The sequence below is a fragment of the Macrobrachium nipponense genome, chromosome 21 (genome assembly GCF_015104395.2).
Source record: "Macrobrachium nipponense isolate FS-2020 chromosome 21, ASM1510439v2, whole genome shotgun sequence".
Classification (NCBI taxonomy): Eukaryota; Metazoa; Arthropoda; class Malacostraca; order Decapoda; family Palaemonidae; genus Macrobrachium; species Macrobrachium nipponense.
This window is the reverse complement of record NC_087212.1, coordinates 10,839,845-10,861,098: the sequence shown is the minus strand read 5'-3', so window position 1 is coordinate 10,861,098 and position 21,254 is coordinate 10,839,845. Positions and strand designations below refer to the sequence as shown.

At 39.1% G+C, this 21,254-nt stretch overlaps 1 protein-coding gene across 1 annotated transcript in view; it reads left to right on the top strand.

Annotated features, from left to right (window-relative positions):
* LOC135197783 (MAP kinase-activating death domain protein-like) overlaps window positions 1–21,254 on the top strand; it is a 312,071-nt gene that overhangs the window by 128,190 nt on the left and 162,627 nt on the right. The window contains 6 exon segments of the mRNA XM_064224890.1: window positions 1,912–1,989; window positions 2,245–2,340; window positions 2,595–2,714; window positions 10,208–10,640; window positions 17,475–17,702; window positions 18,100–18,171. Of these exon segments, the coding sequence (XP_064080960.1) occupies window positions 1,912–1,989; window positions 2,245–2,340; window positions 2,595–2,714; window positions 10,208–10,640; window positions 17,475–17,702; window positions 18,100–18,171 (1,027 nt within the window).

Sequence of the window (21,254 nt, the reverse complement as noted above, 5' to 3'; positions counted from 1 at the left end):
TTATTTCACCTAATGTTCTACTTGCACAGTTAAAGTCTTTTCTTCTTAAAACACGAACCATTTAGCCCTTGTTTTAGCATTGAAAAAAAGAGCATGATGATGTTGATTTTTTTTACTCAACCCTTGAATATTTTACTTTTCTAACATTTTCCAGTATAAAAGGCAGGTTTTAGAATCTTTTATGTACTATTCTAAGGTGTATTTGTTATCTATCTGTCTATTCTCAAATGAATAATTTTCATGCACTATACAGAAAGTCCTCTGCTGAGAAACTCAAGTCCAAAATGCTAGTATTTTATGTTGCAAGTTTAATGTATCCAAGATTCATCTTTGACACTCAAGAATTATAGTTTATCCTTACAACTCCAGCTACTTATAAATGATACTTATAAGTAATAAATGATAGAAATATACACTTAAGTATAAAAGATATGAGGCTCATGTAAACATTGGTTCATGGTAACACTGTAACTCCTTTTCACTGTACATTCACTCAAGTGAATCAACTTTTTGTTTGATTATTTTCTATATGAGTAATGTACAGCTTAACACACTATATAGTAATAAAGTAAAAATGTCAAGGCAGTATCTCAAGTCAGCTGATTTCACATCTTGCTGTTTGGTGTGATGGATAAAAAGTTTTGAGATTCTTTATACTTAAAAGACAGCTTCCACTGGTAGCCAAAATTGTTCAGAACAAAGCTTCTGTGAATACAGTTAACAATAAATTTTCCTCTGATTCCTGAATTTGGAGACCACCTTGAATAATTTTGCCATGGTTTGGAGTTACATGAATGTAGTTTATAAGAGGGGACTGGAAATCTTTGACTTTCATGCATTTTGAAATGGAATTGTTAATACATACGACAACAGAGGGACAAATATTATTATAGGAAAGTTTAAACAAACCACTGGATTAGAGAATATATGCTTAGAAGTATGAAGACAAGTCCCCTTGTATGAGAAGATAGAGCAATTTTTGATACTTCAATGAATTAGTAACTGAAATGAAACTTATTTATAATGTTCAGTGGGTGGTTTCATTAGGAATGATAAACAAAAATCTAATTTTATATAGTGCATCAGAGTTAATTATGAGTATTTATCCCTGGATTGTATGATTGTCTTGTAGGATCCCATTGCACTTGGGGTCCTTGTCCTTTGTTTTTGGGATGATGGTAAAAATCAAGCACTTAAAAATTTGGTGAAAAGCATATCAAGATCCATGAGTATCTGATTATTGCGGTGATGAATTATATTCATGTTGTTTCCCTTGTAGAGATTATTTATATTGTTCATTTGATTATGCATTATGTATGAATACTTTAGTGGCTGTAGTTTTATTGACTATACCAAAAAAAAGTAATATTACAGTGTTGTGTTTATCAGTTTAGTATATATTTTCACAGTACACATGTTAGGGATCTATGGCATAATCCATATAGACTAAAGTATCCTCATCAGTCAAAATATTTTTTTCTTGAGACCTCTCATCATTTATTTTATGTTTCTCTTTCCAGGTGTAAGGTATAATTTGTATGGTAGGAACTGTTGTACTCATTTGGTTTTTCATGTATTACTGTATACTATACCTTGTATAGTCAAGAATTCTTGATGCAGCACTTCCTTATTTTGAGTTTTAGTTCTTTCAGATTCCAGAATTTCCTTATTTGACCTTTGCATAACTTCTCTGTACTCTACTTCAAGGTATTCTTCCCCCATAAGTAAAAGCTGATCTATGCCTTCCTTTTTAAAGATAAAGTCAGTGAATTATTTAATCAAATAAAAGCATTATGATTGTTTGCTCTCTAAGTCAAAATAGCACTTCAGTTTTTTGTTAAGAGATCAGCTGCTACATCAGTGTGGGAGGTACGACCTCTTTGGTGTTGTGACTTGTGTGTCCTATTGCAGTCTCACCCGGAATCAAGTGGACATTCGCAGAAGGATAGGCAGGATGAGGCTCCATCTCTCTCCAGTCTGGCTGACCAGGTACTGCCCATCATCTAATAATAATCTTAAATTTGGGCCTTTACCTGTCAGCTACTGCTTGCATGATGTCTGCCTGTGTGCATGTAATTGTCTTTCCATTTCCTCATGATTTCATTATGTATTGTATTAGTGCCAAAGGTTTAAGATGATTATTTTTCAATTCAAGATATTTCTGAGCTTATTTTGAATGATTTATATTGGAAGGAATTTAGCACTGTACTTTACTTAAACTAATGGTTCATCTCTGCACAACAGTTCACAGTACAGGCAAAGAGAGCAGCAGAAGGTGCAAGCAAATCTGTTTCAGTTGCAAGCAAGCAAGCTCTTGAGGCTAGCAAGCAAGCACAACAGGTGAATAAGGATTTTGGAGTCCTTCTTTTGCAGTAGTAAATTAGTATGAAGAATATTCATGAAAATTCATGTTCTATGCTTTCATTCTTTTTTATGGTGGCCTTGTTTATTTATACTATATAGGGTAAGTGAAACATGAAAGTAATTTTATTTCATGGTAATATTCTTTGTGCTGTATATGGTTTAAAAGAAACCATTGGGACCATGTAACTAAGAGGTTAAAATTTAAGGTTTTCAATCTCTTGCTGTTATAGGTGAGCAAGTCTACCTTTGAGGATATCCAGTTCATGGGGAAGCACACCATTGGAGACTTCACCAAGACAGCACGAGAAGCAGCCAAGAAAGGCGGTATTTTCTCCAAGGTTAGCCTCAAGGTGAGAGGGACAACCACTTATTACAGGACTCCGTGGGACGTTCCCTCAGCATTTGCTTGAGGCATGGGATGGTGTTGAAAGTAAAATTGTGGTGGTAGTGTGTTTAAGGGGACATCACATTTATGGTTCTTTACATAAATGATCTAAGGTATTTAATGAAGATTGGTGTAATCCTGACAGCCTATGTCAACATTGTAACTTTTGTTGTAAGTACTTCGTAGTTCATAGGTAGCTAATACGTAGATGCTTTCCCAAAGTTTTGAAAATGGTTGCAGCCCCTTCAAGTTGTAGTGTATATTATTTCATAGAATTTAACATAAATTTTAGTTTTATGTTATGATAGCTTGTCAGTCTCCATTTAATGTATGCAGTACTCTGATAGTATAGGGTGTGTTATTGGCTTCTAGCAAAGAATGTGTTGCAGTTACCTGGCATGCCATCCCCGTAGTATGTCTTATGCCAAAGTAATATACCTGATTTCCAACTAATTAGTGATTATTAGGTAAAGAGAGCCTTCCAAAAATAAGGAATAATGAACTGAATATATAATATATAAGCAAACCATTAAATAGACATGGATATACTCTGTAGTATATATAGACATAAATAAAACTAACAATGTAAGAATATCTTAAATATTAGAATGCTAAAAATTACATTGAAACTGACTAAGGTAATGTATAATAAATGAAATCATTAATTAAAATATGCATTATCATCCCTATAGTTCTTTTACATACATTACAGTTATAAGTGGATATTTAGGAGATATTTGCAGAATTTTTCATTTAGTATGCCTAGTATTACTGTAGGTTTGGGAGATTATAAATTTGAGCAATTTTCATATACTTCTACCCTTTTAATTATGTAAAATCCCTTTCTTCTTGGTGCTTCTTAGCTGTTTGATCTTATCCTCTAAGGTTGTACTATGTTGGGGATGTTATTTTCCCCTACTCTTTTGCCTTTGTGGAGGAATGAAAGTTTATTATACCTTACTAATGACTCAGAAATGTATATTTTTCATTAATAAGAGATACTGAGCTGTAATTTGATAGTGGTTTCCATTGGGGCTATACCTGGAAAATTTTTAATTGCAAAAGGTGATAAAGGTATTTTGTAAGGTATTTGAACCCAGGGTAAGATGCTTTTGCCACAAAACCAGCCAACCCTTTGGTTTAAATAATATAGGTTTAAATATGCAAACGTTTTAAGAGATCTACTAGGCACATTTTAAGTCATCCTTCTGTGGAAAAGGAACTACTACTGTATCTCCAGTTATGTGACTGGTCATCAACTATAAGAAGTACCTGTAGCTTAGGCTGAATAGGCAGATTTTCATGTTGAAGAGATGTCTCTCCAGACATGACATGGAAATTCACTTATCACAGTGAACAGCACTGGACATGTCACTCAGTGGGACTAGGAGCATTTAAGACCTTGATTAGGCTTAACGCAACATTAGGAAACCTTTGCATAGTACCCCTGGCAGCTTTTGTGAAGATAAGCAAGTAGTGTCCCTTGATAAAGCACGTACAGTCAAATTTATTAGGAGAAACAATATGGCAGTCAGTTAGAGAATCAAAAGGGTCAAAATTTAAAATGGCAGCTTCATGAACCACTAGTACTCTTCTTCCCTTCATCACCTTATCTTGCAGTGAGACTGAAGCTGAAGGGAAGAGGAAGAGGATTGCTTGAGGTGACCAAAGTCATTTATGATATATAAAATCAAAGACTGAAGTAAAGCTGAATGACAAACTTTCAAGTAAATAAATAGAAGCCGAGTTACAGTTTGCAAGTGGGACAACATAGAGACAGTTACATATGCCATAACCAAATAGTACTATAGAAACAGGAAATCTGAATCCTCAGTCCTGTTGTGAAATATGAGATACAATGCAAATGGCCTACTCCATGGGATACATTTAACATAAACCTTTGTTATATACATATGGTAGCCTTTTGTTACTTATCATTCAGAGGTGACTGACAATATTCCCCGAATGACCTGTTGCTTAAACAGTTCTGGTGGTTGTTTGGCGTCTTTGGTATGTATCGTTATTTTACTATGTACAATGAATTTATACTCCTACAGAGATATCTGTATTCATATTCTTCCCAAGGAGAGGATTACTTGATATTTCCCCTCTCTGAGTTAACCAAAAACTTGTTAGCATAGCCTAAAATTAAGATTTAGTTGTCTTTAAGGCACTAATTAAAACTTCAGTCTGTAATTAGAAGACTCAAATTTGTCTTGGTTCAGAAAAGAGTTTAAGAAAATAGGGAAATAATGGGTTATGCATTGGGGATACAACACTAAACTGATAAATCTTAAACTTTAGCAATGAGAAGATTTTGTTTGAACTATTTTGAAGATAGGGAAAGGATTTTAGAGTAGTGATAAATTTTTCCAGTAAGTATTATGAAAGAGAATGAAGGAAAGAAACTATAAGTTAATGAGATGTAACTCTGCTGTAACATAGGATAAAAGTGAAAAAAGTGGATTATATTTCAGAAGTTAAGATAGATGTTTATGTCCAAGGATAAGAAAAAAATATAGAAAGGGAATCCCCTGGGTGCAGATGTTTGCAATGACCTAGTGTTAATAGCTGAAAAAGGGAAGAGGCTGTAGAAATGTCTATAAAAACTTAATGTGAAATTTAGAGGAGAGGTTTGAAAACTAACATTAAAAAAAAAAAACTAATGGGGACCAGAAGGGAAGCATAGGAAAAGTAGTCAAGAAACTGGCTCTGTGGATGTTCCAGGTAAGGGGGGAGGGGTTGGGACATCAACTCAATGCTGTGTAAAGAATTTAATAGATAGGATCAAAATAGAAACTATTAATCAAAATAGAAATGTATTAAGGTATGTAAACCACAAAATGAGTAAGGGATTTCCAGTACTATAGGAAATGTTTAAGGGGCAAATGGAAAAGAGAGTTAGGAAGGGCATTTATGTTACGGTGGAGGGCCAGGCCTGCCTTCTCATTCATGTTGATAAATTGCTTTCAATGACTTACCAATTCTTCTTATTCTCACTAGCATTAACTATAAAAAAACCCAGTTTTTTATTCGCTAACAACACTTGAAGAACATGAAAGAATATTAAAGTAGAATTATTAACACAATATAGTAATGATAATATTTGCTAAGTTTGGACAGCTCAGATGATAAAAGTCAACCAAGTACGTGAGCTGCTGCATTCTGATTCATCTGCTAAATATGTACAGATGCAATGATATGTAGTACCTACAGCACAAATATACCAAACATTCATTGTTTATTTGAAATCAGTTTACTTGGATAAACAGAACATAAAGGTTGCAAGGGGTGGACGAAAACTTCCTTACACCCTTCCTTTTCCAGTAGAATGAAAAATATTTGACATTGGTTATTCATTGTCAGTAATACTAAGATTGTGTTGGTTTTCTTTATTTCCAATTTTTTAAAGTGCTTTTCATGAATATTCATTACAGTTCTCCTTTAGAGAGACTAATCCTGCTTGTCCATTCTGCTGAAATCTACCAACCACATATATCTAATGTGTTTAATTTGTCATTTCCAAATTATGTTTACTATACCCAGTCACCTACATATAAAAACCATAAATAGTATGCCAAAATAGAACAGATTTATTTGCATACAGTAGAGACCCGGTTCACGACCGTATTAGTACTCGACATAATCGGATTTCGCCACTAAATTTCCAATAAACTTTGTATCTGTTTTCAACCAAAAAACCAGTTTCCGACCCCCGACCATATGATGTTTGTAAACAAAACTGTTTCCGCCAGCCACCGCTAGTTGGCGTCATCCAGTGCTACCAAATGTAGCATAACTTCATATTTTTTAGCACAATTTGACCCAAGAATTGGAGCTTAGCATAATTTCTTTCACACTTAGGGTTCTAGTACAATTTTAGAATGTATTTTCACTAAAATTTTAAATAAAATGCAGAAAATTCCTCAATTTCATACACAGCTATAGTGAATGTATCTACAAGTGAAATTGCCTCAAAAGCAGCACTAACAAATGAGTTAATTGCTAAGTTTGAACCCAACTAAGGAATGTTAAATTTTGTGAATATAAATAAATACCCACAATGGCATGGCAAACGATCAGTAAAGTGATAATAATGTTTTTTCTTCATGAGTAAAGAATCACTTTTTTTCCTTTTTAAGTTTTATTTTTTTCAGTAATCAAAATTTTAATTAAATATGTCTGAAGTGATTTTCACACAATTTTCAAGTATTTATTCATTATGTATGTGATCTGTTAAAGAAAAATAGTGTTTCAGTGGCATGATAATGATCAAGTAATAAGTACGTATGTTTTTCTTCTTGAGTAGAGACTGGTTTGTTTGTTTACCTTTTTTTTAGTTTTAATTTTTCAGTAAATATCAGTAAATAACAAAATGTTATATTTCAAGTAATTTTCACACATTTTCAAGTATTTATTATAATTGTTTATGTGACCTGTTAAAGAAAAATGGTTCTGAGTGGCATGATAATGATGCAGTAATAAGTAAAATTTGTTGTTTTTCTTCACATTTGTATGTGTGATCTTCACACATTTGTCAAATAGTATAATAGTGATTGCATATCAAATAGTGTACTAGTGATTGCGTATGTGATCTATTAAAGAAAAATGGTGTTTTATTACGAGTTTCCTAACATGTAGAGATCATCAAATTATTAGTTATAATATTGTCTGTTCGTCACTTTTTATCATTTCACCTAATATATAAATGTTTTAAATTTCCATTACATCGTTGTTTTAGCTCGAATGTATTAGAGAAATGAGATAATGATAGATTAATAGCATAATTCTGGCACAAAATTGCACCATATTTGGCATAAATTCTTGCTTGGACCGACTAGCATAATTTAGCAAAACGGTTGGTAACACTGGTGACGCCACTCAGCATTGTTTAAAGTCCGCAACTAATGTTTACAAACATTCAAACATGTGTCGTGTCTTGTACACCTTGCGCGCATTTCGTTTGCTTTTTCGGTGGTATCAACTCTATACGCAATTACCTTTTGATTCATCATGGGTCCCAACATTACTACTGGCAATCTATTAAAACCTTTTGCTATTGTTAATCTCTGAAATAATGGAAAAGCGTTTTCCTTCTTCAAAATGTTTCCATCATTTCCAACTCCAAAATAAACCTTAAGTTTCGTCTATCCTCTCCTCTGCATGAAAGTGATGAGCGAAAAAAAGATTTAATCAAGCACCCTTGCTTGATTTTTTTTCAAGCGTAGACATATTCTAAAACCATGCTCACACTTGATGCGCGAGTTTCAGTAGCAAATGCAATACGTATTCAAGTGTTAGGTTTGGAGTGAAGGCAATGTTACGTACGTAGGTTACATGTGCGGTTCGGTAGCGAATGCAATCTTTAAGCTTTGTTATGCTTTCCGGTAAAGAAGAAGTTAGTCATAGTTTATATCAGAGAAGCCACTATGCCATATTAAGTGCGTAGTAATTAAGAAATTAAGAAGAATCTTTTATGTCGTACTGTAATACGTTAATGTTTACGTGTAAGATTTGGTAGTGAACCAGTTACATACGTAACATGTTCGGTTCGGTAGCAACGCAATCTAAGCTTTTTAAGCGTGCCGGTAAAGAAGAGGTTAGCCTTAGGTTAACTCAGAATCCACTACGGTATACATTAATTATAGAAATTAAGTAGATTCTTTTATGTCTACTGTAAAAATACGTCATTGTTTACGTGTGAGATTTGGTAGTGAAACCACTGTCACATACGTAACGTATCTTTGTTAAGCTTGCTGGTAAAGAGGAAGTTAGCCTTAGCTTAATCAGAGAAGCCGCTATGGTATAGAATAATTATAGAAATTAAGACGATTCTTTTATGTCTACTGTAAAAAGATGTCAATGTTTACGTATGAGGTCTGGTAGTGACACAGTTTACATATGCAACGCATGCGCGGTAACGAACGCAATCTGTATGCTTCGTTTATAAGCGTCGTCGTAAAAAGAAAGAAAAAAAAAGAGATTAGCTTGATATTAAACTCAAGAGATGCTGGTACGTAATGGTATAGTAATTAAAGACATTAAGAAGATTCTTTTACTTATGCGTACGTATATATGTAACATGCAGTACCATAATAATTGTCAAAGTCCAATAAGCTTGAAACCAGCCCAGATATTGGACAATTTGCCGTAAAAGACGCACCTTTTTTATAAGGACATTTATGAAACAAAATCGTTAGTATCATAACATTACATTTACTGAAAGATAATTTTCAAGCGATTTTGTATACAGTATTGCAGTCGACTCCGTAAAAGATTTACAATAAATTAATATCGAATGTAAATGTTTTTAGGCTTATAGCAAGATATGGTTTCTTTACTACTATAGTCCCGATATAAACCACCAGGGCTGCGCTATGGTTTGTTTACATCCTTAAATGCCGACTTACTGTAGGCAAATTTTTGCAAGTTTTTGATTAATATAAATTGGGTGTAATTTTAATAGTTTATTAATTTGCTGTAATAATTAGACTTGCTTTTCAATGTTTTTATTATGTTAGCAACACGTTTTATGCCTACCCACTACACTACGTTCTACTTACTATTTACCTAGGTAGCCTATGGATCTTGGTCAACAATCAGTTGGACACAGGCTAGTTTTCTTTTATACTGTATATTATACATTTAAAATTATAAATATACGTTTAACATGATATTTATTTAACTTTTAACTTATTTAGTTGTAATTTACATGTAATGTATTGTATAAAAAGGCAAGGTTAGGGTGATAACTGATGGTCAAGAACGGATTAATCCATTTTCAGTTATTTCTTATGGGAAAACTTGATTCATTTCTCGAAATAATCGAATTTCGACGCTCCTTCTGGAACGAATTATCGTCGAGAACCGAGGCTCTACTGTATTTAGTTTTACCATTAAGATCATTGTAGTGAAGTGTATCTTCTGAGTTTTGATAAATGAAAAATATACATGATGCATTTCTGAGACTTCTTAAATTAGATATTTGCTCTGTAGAGCAGATTTTCCTCAGCATGTCATGTTCCTGACAAGATAGTAGTTGATGTTAAAACTAATAAAACTAACCCTTTACAGATATTAGTGCACTATGATAATAGAGCTCCTGATCAGTAATATACACTAGCAGAATATATATCTTGGCTAACTAGCTGACCTCAAACATTTGATGTTAGTCGAAGTTCTTCCTTCAGTAGGTGATTGTCTTTAGGTAGCAAAAATATTTTGGTAATTTACTCCTCTACAAAACTGAATTCAATTCATTAGGAAAATTGGCCTATAGTTTTTTGCAATTTTCATTCTTGCTGTTACAAAACTTTTTTTTATTACATGTACCATTAAATATTTTATACTGTAATGTTACTACATACGTATTTTAGTACCATATATAAAAAGCTTATTGTAATGCAATTCAGTATACTATATTATATTTATTAATACATACTACAATATGATTCGCAGGCTCTAGAACTTCGTGATTCATCCTTCGAGGGAAAACTTGCTGGGGTCACTGGGAGCATACCCAGTAGCAGTAGCATCAGCAGTATTGGTAGTACAGGGACAGCTGGAAGTATAGGTGGAAGCAACATAGGAGGAGGAGGAGGAGGAGGAGGAGGGCCAATGAGGACAGGAACAGGACCTGGGGTTGCTCATGGTGGTGGGCCTGGTCCTCCTCCTGTTCCTCATAGAACAGCACCCACCGCTGTGCCTTCCTCTTCGCCTCCCATGCTCCAGAGAGGTCCACCTCCAGCAGTGCCTCCACGATCTCCCAAGGCTCCTTTACAACCCCAAGCTGCTGTTACGGCTCCCCTTCCTACTCAGTCACAAATAAGTCCAAGCCAGCCTCAACCAAGCAGAAATGGGACTTCGAGTCGACTGTCTGTAAGCTCAGGAGGTATGTAAAGTCTTCTTGGTGTCCTTTATAAAAATATGAATTCTAATTATACATTAATTTTGTTCATACGCGAACAAACCCTCGGTCTTAACAATAGGATAATTTCTAGCACCTAGCTGGATCCGGTTAAAAAGCATACGAAAGCAAGGAATCTTGTGATATCTGGCAACGCATGCGTAGATCGGTTGAAGAGTGGTCAAACGCCGATCATCTACGCCAGTCTTTTCTTAACCGCCTGGGTGAGAGTTGTGTTTTCCTCTCTTGGCCTTTTCCCGGTTCATTGCCCGTTTCGTTTCCTTTAGCGTGTGTGTGTGTTTTTACCTGGTATTATGGCTTCTTCTGCTCCTTCTCGGCATCATTGTATGCGCCCCGGAGTTCCTGGGTTCCCGTGTTCTCGATTTTTGGTTTCGTCAGAAAACAGACCCTCACATCACATGCAGTAGGTGTCGTTCGAATTTTTGTACGATTACGAATCCTTGTACGGAATGCCAGGCATGGCCTAAGGAGCAGTGGAGGAAGTTTTATGGTAAGAGGGAACATCGGACCCTCTTCCTCGGAAGCTTTTTCGGTTCCCGAGAAGGGTGAGGTTTTTTCATCATTCTCTTCTCTCCCAGAGTCGGAGGTGTCCAAAATGGCGGCGATTTGAAAGACGCTTGGGCTAGGGGGTACCCCGTCCTTGTGGGGGTTGCTAGCTGATTTTTTAGAGGCTCGCACCCCCCCCCCCTTCCCGGTCCAGCCAGGCTATCCCCCCTCCTCCTGACCTCGTCTCCGCGGGTGGAAGCAGTTGGCCATCTTGTATTGCTCCGCCGGTGTCTGCAGTCGCTTTGTATCGGATGACGTATCTCTCAGTTGCCTCCTCCGATCCGCCTCGCTTAGCCGCGACGTTATCACTGCCTCCCAGTTCGCAACATCTACCTTCCTTGTCTTCGGAGCCTTCTCTGGCGCATCAGTCCGAGGTCATATGCCAGGCAGTGCTTCAAAGGCTGGACCCTGTAATGGATGTGAAGTTGGCTGCCTTATCGGTTGGGAGGACTGGTAGGAAACATGTTGCTTCGTCCCCGCCTTCCGAGAAGAGTGTGCATAAGAAGCTAGTGCTGTCTTCCTCTCCCTCTTCCCCTTCTACGCCTTGTCGGCGTATTAAGCGTTGGAAGGCTAAGGACTTTGCCCTTTCTTCGCCATCGAGGGAGGAACAACGCGGACATGTTCCTGAGAGTGCTGTGGTTTCGGGCAGTGTTAGTGATTTGTGTTCTGCAGGGGTTGCTTCAATGCCGAATCTCGAACGTGCAACCACCCCACCCTTCCCTTCCGTCCTTGCACATCGCAAGCGTGTTGCAACCTCCCCTGCCCATGCACGTGATGTTAGTGCTCCTTCTTCTCCAAGGCCTATTCATCGCTGTAAAGATCTGAAGGCGCCTGTCAAGAGGTCGAAGGTAGTGAGCACGGAGGTGGTGCAGCCGGAGTGTTTGCCTGCCTCTGTAACTGGTGCTTCCAAGACATTGACTATAAGGGATACTCCGTCAATCTCGAGTGCTCGAGTGTCCCCCCCATCTCACGTACATACAGCCACCACGCCCGTGTCCGTTCATGGACTTCTGGAGTCACCTGTTGAGGTAAGTGATGTGCCTAGTGTTACAGTGGGTCCGTCTCAGAGGCTGACGCTTGGACCCAGCCCAGATAGGTTAGTAGGGGTTTCAGACTGTTTGGCTGCTAACCCTTCTGTGAATTTTGGTGAAGAAGGCATATTAGAAGAGCCTACACATCCTTCTCGTCGTCGGTCGCCGGTGCCAGAGCAGGAGGAGGGGGACACGCTGGAGTTTCTGTCTTCCTTTTCGGAAGTTGTTGATCTCATTCGTGGGTTCAACAATTTGGAAAGTACCACTCAGGCTCGGTCGTATTACACTCCTTCTTGCTTGGAAGCCTTGGTGGGAGCTACTCAGGACTCCAAATCATCTCTTCAGCTGCCGTTGTCGGGGCACTTTCAGTCAGTCTTGCAGAAGGTTAACGCCTCTGCTTCTGACTGGGATGGTTCACTTCGCTCTAGAGGCTCTACCAAACTACTACCCCCACCTCTCACAAGACATAGGAAGTACTATGCTACGAGCTCTGCATTTTTGTTGTTACGCCACCTTAACCCAGACATCATTCGCCTGAAGCCGGGTTTGACTTTGGAACAGGTGAGATCAGTGGCTCCATCCTTGTCCTCGCAAGACGCCTTAGCTTTGGAATCTACGGCGGCCTCCATGTTTCAGACGGTTTCTTGGCTGGACCTCTGGTCTGTGGTGATTGCCAAGATAGCTTCTGACAGGTCCCCTGAAGGGTTGGTGAGTGCCGCCTCGCTTGCCAGTCTATTGCAGTCCTGGGGTAAGGCGTTTTCTTATTTGGCTCACCTCAGTGCCAATTTATGGGCTAATCTTCTGGTTAGGAGGGACGCGGCTTTGTCTAGGATTGAGAGGTCGCTCAACACCGAGTCTTTGCTGGCCTTGAGGAACGGTGATCTGTTGGAGTCGCAATTTTTGTTTCCACAGACAGAACTCGAAAATGTGATAGACCGACGCCGGGCTGACACCAAGGACCGGCTGGTGCAACAAGCCATGTCTAAATCAGAGTCCCGCTCTCGGAGACGTCCGGCTCCTCCTCCTCCCCCAGTCCAGCAGCAGTCGAGGAGATCGTCGCCTGGTAGGCCATTGAGGACCTCGAGTTTGGCAGGGCCTTTGCATTCGACACAGCCCAAGTCTCAAGATCAATGTCCCTTTCGCTGTTGTTCCTTTAAACCAAGAAGGGGCCCAAGGGGCAGAGGTCAAGGGGGCCGTCGGTAGGTTGGGCGCCTCTCCCTCTCCTGTGCCATGGGTGGGTTGTTGCCTGGCTGGCTGTTGGGCCAAGTGGCAGAGTCACGGGGCAGAGAAGTGGGTGGTAGATGTCCTTCGGGTGGGATACCTGTTGCCATTCGACTTCTCTCCTCCTCTGTCGGACAAGCCGCATCTCAGGAAGACGTATCCCCCAGATTCTCTAAAGTTCTTGGCTCTTCGGGAGGAAGTGCAGAAAATGCTGGACAAGGATGCGATAGAGGAAGTTGTGAGTCCGTCCCCGGGGTTTTACAGTCACATCTTCTTGGTGCCCAAGGCGTTGGGAGGATGGAGGCCTGTGATCGACTTATCCACCTTGAATCACTTCATCGGGAAGACTCGGTTCAAGATGGAGACCCCGTGTTTGGTGTTGGCAGCCGTGAGGGAAGGCGACTTTATGCTGTCGATAGACTTGAAGGACGCATATTTCCAAATCCCTGTTCATCCCACGTCCAGGAAGTTCCTTCGCTTCTCCCTGGCGGACAAGATCTTCGAGTTCAAAGTCTTGTGCTTCGGGCTGACGACAGCCCCTCAAGTGTTCACAAGCGTCTTCTCTCTCGTGTCAAGTTGGGCCCATGCCCAGGGGATCCGTTTGCTGAGGTACCTCGACGATTGGTTGGTCTTGGCAGTTTCCAAGGAAAAGCTGCTGCAAGACAGGGATCATCTTCTTCGGTTCTGTCTGGACCTGGGCATATTAGTCAACCAGGAAAAGTCGAACCTCATACCTACTCAAAGGATTCTCTACCTGGGCATGGTCATCGATACGACAGTGGCAAGAGTTTTCCTATCGGATCAGAGATTGGAGAAGTTGCAGGCTGTGGCGTGCAACTTCCTTTCAAAGTTGCATCAGTCGGCTCATCAGTGGCAGGTTCTTCTGGGAGTGCTATCTTCCCTGGAGAAGCTGGTCCCTCATGGGCGTCTTCATCTTTGGTCTCTGCAATGGAGACTGGGGGAATTCTGGTCTCCGGCGGGGGACTCTCTCCTGTTTATGGTCCCACTGTCTTTGGAAGTGAGAGAAGACCTTCGTTGGTGGTGGGACGACCAGAATCTATTGAAGGGCATCCCTCTGCGTTCTCTCCCTCCGGACTTCCTTCTGTTCTCGGATGCCTCCCTCGCAGGTTGGGGCGTGCACTTAGGCGGCCTCATCGCTTCAGGCATTTGGGGTTTGGAGGACAAGCAGCAGCATGTCAACGTCTTGGAGTTGAAGGCGGCTTCCCTGGGTCTGAAGGAGTTTCGGGGGATGGTAGAGGGTCACTCTGTCGTTCTCATGTCAGACAACACCACGGTGGTAGTCTACATGAACAAACAGGAAGGCCTGGTTTCTCAGCAACTTCATGCCTTGACCGTCGAGCTTCACCAGTGGGCAATCAGCAATTCGGTAGAGCTCTCAGCCAGGTATATCCCAGGGAAACTGAATGTGGTCGCAGACAAACTCACTCGCCGGGATCAGATCCTAGGCACAGAGTGGTCCCTTCATCAAGTGGTGGCAGACAAGCTTTTCCAGATTTGGGGGAGACCCATGCTGGACCTTTTCGTGACACGCTTCAACAGGAAGCTGGAGGTGTTCTGTTCAGTGGTCCTAGATCCCTTGGCATTGGCAGAAGATGCATTCCAACATCCCTAGGACAACCTGGAGGTGTATACCTTCCCTCCGTTTTGTTTGATCCGTCAGGCTGATGAGTTCACAGAGTTCAGAATGACTTTGGTAGCCCCTCTGTGGCCTCAGGCAGAACGGTTTCCAGATCTGCTGTTGTTGTTATCGGAGATTCCGGGGGAAATTCCCCCTTGGTGGCATCTCCTGTGTCAGCCCCATGCAGAAAGGTTCCACCAGTCAGTAGAATCCCTGTCTCTTCACGGTTGGAGGCTATCAACTATCTCCTCCGAGAGAGAGACTTTTCTCAGAAATCAGCTGGGCACATGTCCAGCAGTCTTAGGAAGTCAACCTACACAGTTTACCAAGGCAAATGGGCGATCTACTGTGATCGGTGTCGTAAACTGGGTTTTTCTCCACTCGCGACCTCTATTCAGCAAATAGCAGACTTTTTAACCTTCCTCAAAGACGGGAAACGTTTGTCCGTTTCTGCTATTAGAGGTTACAGGGCGGCACTGAGTTTGGTGTTACGCCTGAAGGGTATCGACATCTCCTCTTCCTGGGAACTTTCCCTGCTAGTTAAGGGGTTTGAGCAGTCGAGTTCTCCTAGAGAGCTCAAGCCTCCAACGTGGGATGTTTCCTTGATGCTTAAGAGTTTAACTAAGAGTCCATATGAGCCCTTGCGTTGCTCATCTGACAGGAACCTGACGCTCAAGACAGTTTTCCTTTTGGCTTTGGCATCTTCCAAAAGGGTAGGAGAGCTCCACGGTCTGAGTTATGAGGTGAAGCACACCAGGGGTTGGAAGTCAGTGTCCTTCGAATTTGTCTCTGAATTCGTGGCCAAGACCCAAAATCCCTCGGTGCATGATGACAGGTTCACTTTGTTTTCCATTCCATCACTGACTGACTTTGTGGGTGGTGATGCTCAAGAGCTTTTGTTGTTCCCTGTCCGGGCCCTGCGTTACTATCTTAAAAGGACTCGGCACCTTAGACCAGGCTGCCGCAGACTTTTTGTTAGTACAGGCCGTACAGAGAAAGAGGTATCTAAGAATACTATCTCTTTTTGGATATGGGAAGCCATCAGACAGGCATAATTGACTCTTGATGATTCCGTCACCACATCTGTGCAGGCTAGAGCACATTATGTTAGGGGTATTGATCCCTCTCTGGCTTTCAAAAAGAACTTGGCTGTACATAGTGCTGAGCGCTGGTACTTGGTTACGCCAGTCCACATTCACCTCCTTCTATCTTAAGGATGTTGCCCACAGATCTATGGACACGTTTTCCCTGGGTCTTGTGGTGGCTGCCTAACAGGTTGTGTAACTCATAGTTGCCCTTAACGGGGCACCTTTGTATCTTACCTAAGATGATTGTGTGGATGAGAGAATGAGTGAGTTGGCTGGTCTCCTTCTTTCTCTTTTACCTTTCCTTCTTCCTTCGGGCGGTTTAAGGAATAGACACATCATTTGCTGGACTGGTCTTATACAGGTGAGTGAGGTAGTCATACTGGTAGTGTGGTCGTGCAATATACAATATCTTACCCATTATTTAGTAGCATAGGCTCCACTCCTGGCAAGGAGGAGTCAGGAGTACTACAAACCCTAGTGCCTTGGTTTGTTATTGGACAGTCAAAGTTTCTCTTTGGTTCCCTATACAATGGTTATCCCATATATCATTATACGTCACTCAGGTTCTGAGTGGTTAGATATTAGTGTATCTAGCTTCTCAATGGGCTTCAGTCCCTCTCCAAGAACTATTTCTTTTGAGAGCTGGACTGGCGGGTAGGCCCCCAGCCGGTCTAGGATGTCTTTTACCTCCCTCCAAGTATGAGTCTATCCTATTGTTAAGACCGAAGGTTTGTTCGCGTATGAACAAATGACAAATTTTCTAAGACAATTTGTATTTTTCATTGCTACAAACCTGAGGTCTTAATGTTATACTGCCCACCTCTAGCCGTCCCTCTTTTTGTTAAGTCATCCTGAGTTGGGCAAGACTGGCGTAGATGATCGGCGTTTGACCACTCTTCCCCCGATCTACGCATGCGTTGCCAGATATCACAAGATTCCTTACTTTCATCTGCTTTTTAACCGGATCCAGCTAGGCGCTAGAAATTATCATATTGTTAAGACCTCAGGGTGTAGCTATGAAAAATACAAATTGTCTTAGAAAATATGTCATATTAAGAACGTTTTTCTGCTTAAGTAGTTACTCTCATAGGATAAAAAGACCTACTCTAAATAGCTAATACTACTTGGAAAATGATGATTGGTTGTCAGGAAATAGTAGAAAAGCTGTAGTTAACAAGATAATAGATTAGAATGATATTGGTTTTGTGCTACAATTACCTTGCATTACAAGTAATGGAAATTGTGGTTGTAATAAATAATCTTTCTTTTGTAGGTAGTGTTATGGGTGGCACAGACATTTCAAGCATAGGAAGTAGTAGTGGCAGCAGTGGTGGAATGGGTGTTGGTGGAATGAATTCACGACGACAGAGCACTGCCAGCAGCTCTGGTGCACGGTCACCTACCATGACATCCTCATCCTCTCGGGACTTCTTGACAAATGTGAGCTCAGAGCTCAATGATTTTGCACAGCAAACTTCCAGCCTGTTCAGCGATATATTTGGTATGTAAATCTTGGCATTAGATTGTATTGTGTAATATATAGTGTTGTGTTGCTGCCTATTTTGTTTATTTTGCCTGTTTCTATACCACGGTTTACATATGTTCCACCCTGGTGAATTATTTAAGTACAGTATACCATATACAGTATTATTTATTTTGGTGCAGAGACATATTTAGTTTATGTTTTAACCAATCAGATGAACAGCTTATTATGAGATACTTCTTAAAAATGCTGAGTTTATTACCCTTCTAAATCCTACCAGTTGCTTGTGTAGAATATGTGCCCTGTCTGTGATGTCACTACATCCTTTGCTAATGTCCTTGATATACAGTAAGATAATACTGCAGTAGGTACATTATCATTTTGGTTATGGTATAAACATGCCAAATTTTTTTAGTGGAAAATGGCCATGGCAGTTCGGCCTCGGTAGCGGCGCCAGCATCCAGAAGGCTCGGACGCTCCCTCTTGCGTAAGTCTAGGCTCGGTGTTGGTGCTGGTGATGGGCTCAACTGCTTCTGCCAAAACTGATTTTTGCTGAAATCTGCTTTTAACATAATATATAACCCTTGGCTGTTTACCATTTCCCAATTTCCTACCCTAATTGTGATAGGTATTCATTCTTCATTATGCCTGTGTAGGGAGAAAGCTGGTGTTGGTCATTGGAAGTTAACACCTGTCAGTTACTCCCATATTTATTCTTTTACAGTCCTGTTTTCTTTGCTGTGTTTAGAAATACTAATGAATCTGCTTGGTAAAAAAATGGGAGTCCTTTACATGAACAAGGGATGAGAGAACTAACTTTCCAACTGTCCATAGTGTTACTTGGTGGGCAGAAGTTATTGATTTTTTAAATAATAACAAATTGAATATTATTTATGGACAAATTACTCTGGCTTTGTAATGATGGTCATCTCTCTTGTAGTATGTAGTGAACTACTCACTCTTTTGTCGACTACTACCTTTTCTACTTGCTGAAACAGAACACTCAGCTATGTCTTTTGCAGTTACTCTCTTCAATTCATTTGAGGATACTACGTATATGTATCTTAGCCTCTCATTCCAGCAGCATCGCAGTACAAGAAAATTCTTTAGCATGGTTTTTTAAGTGTGGCCTTTATCTTCTCTATATAATTCAATGAATATTAACATAATTTCTCTTGCTTCCATGTGGTCCACCAGGACAAAACTGCCATGACATTTCCAGAATATATACATCATGATATACAGTACTGTACTATAAAGTTAGGATTCTTTCACTGTAATCTCACAAGTCAGGTTAAACAATTTGGTATTATTAATGACAAAGTAAGTTTTATTTTAATTAGCTTTAGTCTTCCAAAGGTTTCAGAGATAAATTGCACAACACAATAATTGTATGAGATGACATTGCACTATCTTTATTTATGTAAACTTTTTTTTTATAACATTAAAAGTTTTACAACATCTATTCCATTTTTTAATTAAATCATAACTTTATTTGCCACCTCTAGTTCAGGGTCCACCCCTTGTAACAATTAAGTACTATGTATAAGTTCGTAAGGCATCAGAGTTGTTTCAATTCGGTTTCAGTGTTGTCCTGTATTCCACCTTGGTTGAGTATCATTTGCTTTGTAGAAAAAAATTTAATTGAAATGTGGGAGACCCAAATATTTTTTCAGAGGTAAATTAATTTGGTAATTTCATCTCATACTTTGCTCTTTTATTTTTTTTACTGTTTAATTTAGTACAGTACTGCATTATGATTTTTTTGGAACAGATAGTAACTTAATTAGCATTTTAGATTTTACATTTCCTTAGTTCATTCTTAAATTATTGAAAGTCCACTGCAGGCATTAGTAGGGTATTGCTCTTGGCTGCTGAAAATACTTCCATGACTATTTTGGTGTGGTAAGTCAATTGTAACAGAAATTCAGTACTACTGTACATTGATTCTGGTTTTTAAACCATTTTAGAAGACTTTAAAGAGCTGTTTCTATAGGTAATGCTCAGTTACAAGACACAATATTTTTATAATAGTATACACAATTGTATTGCATTGTGACTATGGGTATCTTAAGAACAATTCAGTGTGCTCGTGTGTGCGTATGTGTGTGTGTGATACAAATTTTACAAGACAACATAAAATAAAATCTTCCAGCAACTTAGTGCTATTACTTATCTAAACATTTTATTTTGAAATATATGGATCCTATATAGAGCATCAACTGCTTGTTTACTATTTTTTAACAAAACAGTAGTACTATTATTTTTAACCATTACGTACTTTACCATTATCTTTAACCATTACTTTTCACACTACAATAAAGGTCTCCCATCAAAGTGAATTTAATATTTACATTATGCTTATTAAATCCTTGGAGATGGATTCCACATAGCTACCTGTACCTTTTGCCTTAATGAAATATAAGTTGAGAAAGAAGAGGCAAAATTCATTTCTGAGGTAAAATGTAAACTCTGTACACATAGCTCTTAGTTAAGGGAAAAATTAATTGGAAAGTGAAAGGTACTTGGTTTGCTCCTGGATATTATTCCTTTCAAAATATCAATAGAAGTTTTTCGTTCATCTATGTTAGTCACTCTCATCTGTGTTTTTATTTGTCCCTTTGCACATTCAAAAGGTTGGAGCAAAATTGTTAATCATATTTAGACATATTTGGTCGTCTGTGCTCTAATGGTCTGAAGCTGTTATGGGTCATTTGAAGTGATCTCTTAAAACTAACAAATCTTAAGCACTAATCATATTTGCTGGTTCATGATAGTGGCTCTTTTCAGATCATTTGTGATTATAGTGCAGTTATCATTGTACATAACAGGTTACAGTATTTGTTGAAATAAGCAGAAGGTATAAGCGCACAGAGGTTACAGTATTTGTTGAAATAAGCAGAAGGTATAAGCGCACAGAGGTTTTGTTTTGCACAGTATTGGATTGAAGGGCTAAGTATTCATCAATGTAGTTTCCTAATGTTTAGGTACTGTTGTGAAAATCTTAGGTAGTCTTGGTTAACTGACAGCATATTGTTTCTCTCCCTGTATATTTAAATATATTTAATTATAAAGGAACTTCTCAGGATATTAATTAAAAAAAGTCAAACCAAATTATTTATGCACCTTTATAGGACTTACATTTCACAAGTCAACCTAATAGATTGAAGTTGTAGAAGCACCTTAGAGATTCTTCAAAGAATAGTTTTTACATACAATGGTTTTGTACTGAAAATATTTAATCTAAGAATATCATGCTGATACATCAGAGTTATTGATAGTATATAATACACCATTAATGAATGCTTGCCAAGTTCCTTCATAAAACCCTGTAAATACCAAAATGCTTTTAAAAAAATCTGAATTCAACAACATTATTAAAGAATATTTTGCCATAGTTTAGGCAGCATAGTCTCTATGCCTGGAAGTTGTTCATACATATTATAATTGTATCAAGATGATATCTTTTATTTTGCTCTAACTGCACGAAAATATCCTCCACTTCACATAACACCACAAAGCTTAATACTAACCATACCACTGCATGCCAGAACTTGGGTTATTAAAATG